Genomic DNA, 1,353 nt, shown 5'->3' on the forward strand with positions numbered 1-1,353 from the left:
ATTAATTTTGGATTTGTTTCAGGCTTCTGGCGATTTTCGTTCAGTGGAAGGAGACGTTCCCGTCGACTGCGAGGCACATGCGGTGACTTCATAAAATCTCAAGATGCTTTGCCGGCTCAGTGTCTCGGAAGTGCTCATAGGAGTAAGGTGCACCTGCTTGTGTTCATGGGAATGAGTGTATGTTCGTGTATGCGAGTGACTTCGATTGTACTGGGTTAAAAAACCCAACAGTTGCTAGTTAGGGGAATCCATTATTTATTTCCCAATAAATCAGCTCAAAACACATATACACATACCCTCGAAATGCAAATAAGCTATTGGTAAAATCAGGAAATTATATATTGGAACAACAGGCTTATTAATCCAGTTAACGAATTACAGTACAATCAAAGTACCGACTGGGCACGAAACAAGGATGCATGCATCAGTCGTGGCGAAGATGGACCCTGTACTCGACGGTGGCGTCGCCGGTATTGGCGTCAAACCAGTGGGTCCGCAACTGGCAGTAGCCGCGCGCGAACCGGAAGACGCCGGTGCCGCCGACCACGGCCATCTCTCTGACGGCCCGGTTCACCGGGTTGGGGCCGACGATGGCGATGCTGCTCCCGTTGTAGGCGCCGTCGACGAAGACGAAGTTCATGGCCATGAGCAGCGATAGGCTGTCCTTGCCGGCGCTGACGTACATGCCTTGGGCGCGGCCGAGGAGCCTCGACGTCAGGTTGGGCCCCTCGGTGAGCGGGTCGTCGATGACGGAGACGCCGCCGAAGCCCGTGACGGAGGCGTTGGAGGACGGCGCCTGCGCCACCTGCGCCACAGTCGCGTTCGGCCCGCCGCTGACGACGTCGTGCCAGTACACCCGCAGCCGGGTCTCCTTCTCCGCCGCGGACGCCGGGGCCGCGGCGGCTGCGAGGAGCAGGAGCGCAGCCAGGCAAGAGATGGCGGTGCTGCTCGCCATTGGGATCAGCTAGCTAGCTAAGCTCAGAATGGATGTTGGTGGTTTGATGCGAGTGCCGAATTCTTCTTCCGAGGAGCTGTGCAGGTTTGTGTAGCTTGTGTGTCCAATGGTGCAGTTCAGAGATAGGTCTATTTAACGGCGAATCGTGGTTGTTGGGTCCTTGACATTTTCTGGGTGGCCTGTCCCCAGTTTTTAGTTTAGTATTTCTGGCCGTGTCCCGTGTGTTAAGTTTAGTGTATGTGTATCTTTCACATTCGTCTTGTTCTTGTGGTATGCGTGAGAGAGAGAGAGATAGTTGATCGTGGACTTCGTTGGTTATGAGAGTTTGAACAGTAAGAAGCTGCGGAGTAGGTGAAGGTATGACCGAATGAACACGCTATAGTTAGGTGATGCAGGCT

At 54.0% G+C, this 1,353-nt stretch overlaps 1 protein-coding gene across 1 annotated transcript; it reads right to left on the reverse strand.

Annotated features, from left to right (window-relative positions):
* Window positions 1-249: 249 nt before the first annotated feature.
* Window positions 250-1,040, reverse strand: LOC119306232 (dirigent protein 22-like). Its single transcript, XM_037582510.1, has one exon. It carries the CDS (start codon window positions 953-955, stop codon window positions 425-427), a length of 531 nt encoding a protein of 176 aa, XP_037438407.1. The 5' UTR covers window positions 956-1,040; the 3' UTR covers window positions 250-424.
* Between the last annotated feature and the right edge of the window lie 313 nt (window positions 1,041-1,353).

This window comes from Triticum dicoccoides, chromosome 5B, assembly GCF_002162155.2.
Source record: "Triticum dicoccoides isolate Atlit2015 ecotype Zavitan chromosome 5B, WEW_v2.0, whole genome shotgun sequence".
NCBI lineage: Eukaryota > Viridiplantae > Streptophyta > Magnoliopsida > Poales > Poaceae > Triticum > Triticum dicoccoides.

What these genes read in the sequence shown, in the direction of transcription:
- LOC119306232 (XM_037582510.1), bottom strand. Translation starts at nt 955, where the DNA reads ATGGCGAGCAGCACCGCCATCTCTTGCCTGGCTGCGCTCCTGCTCCTC.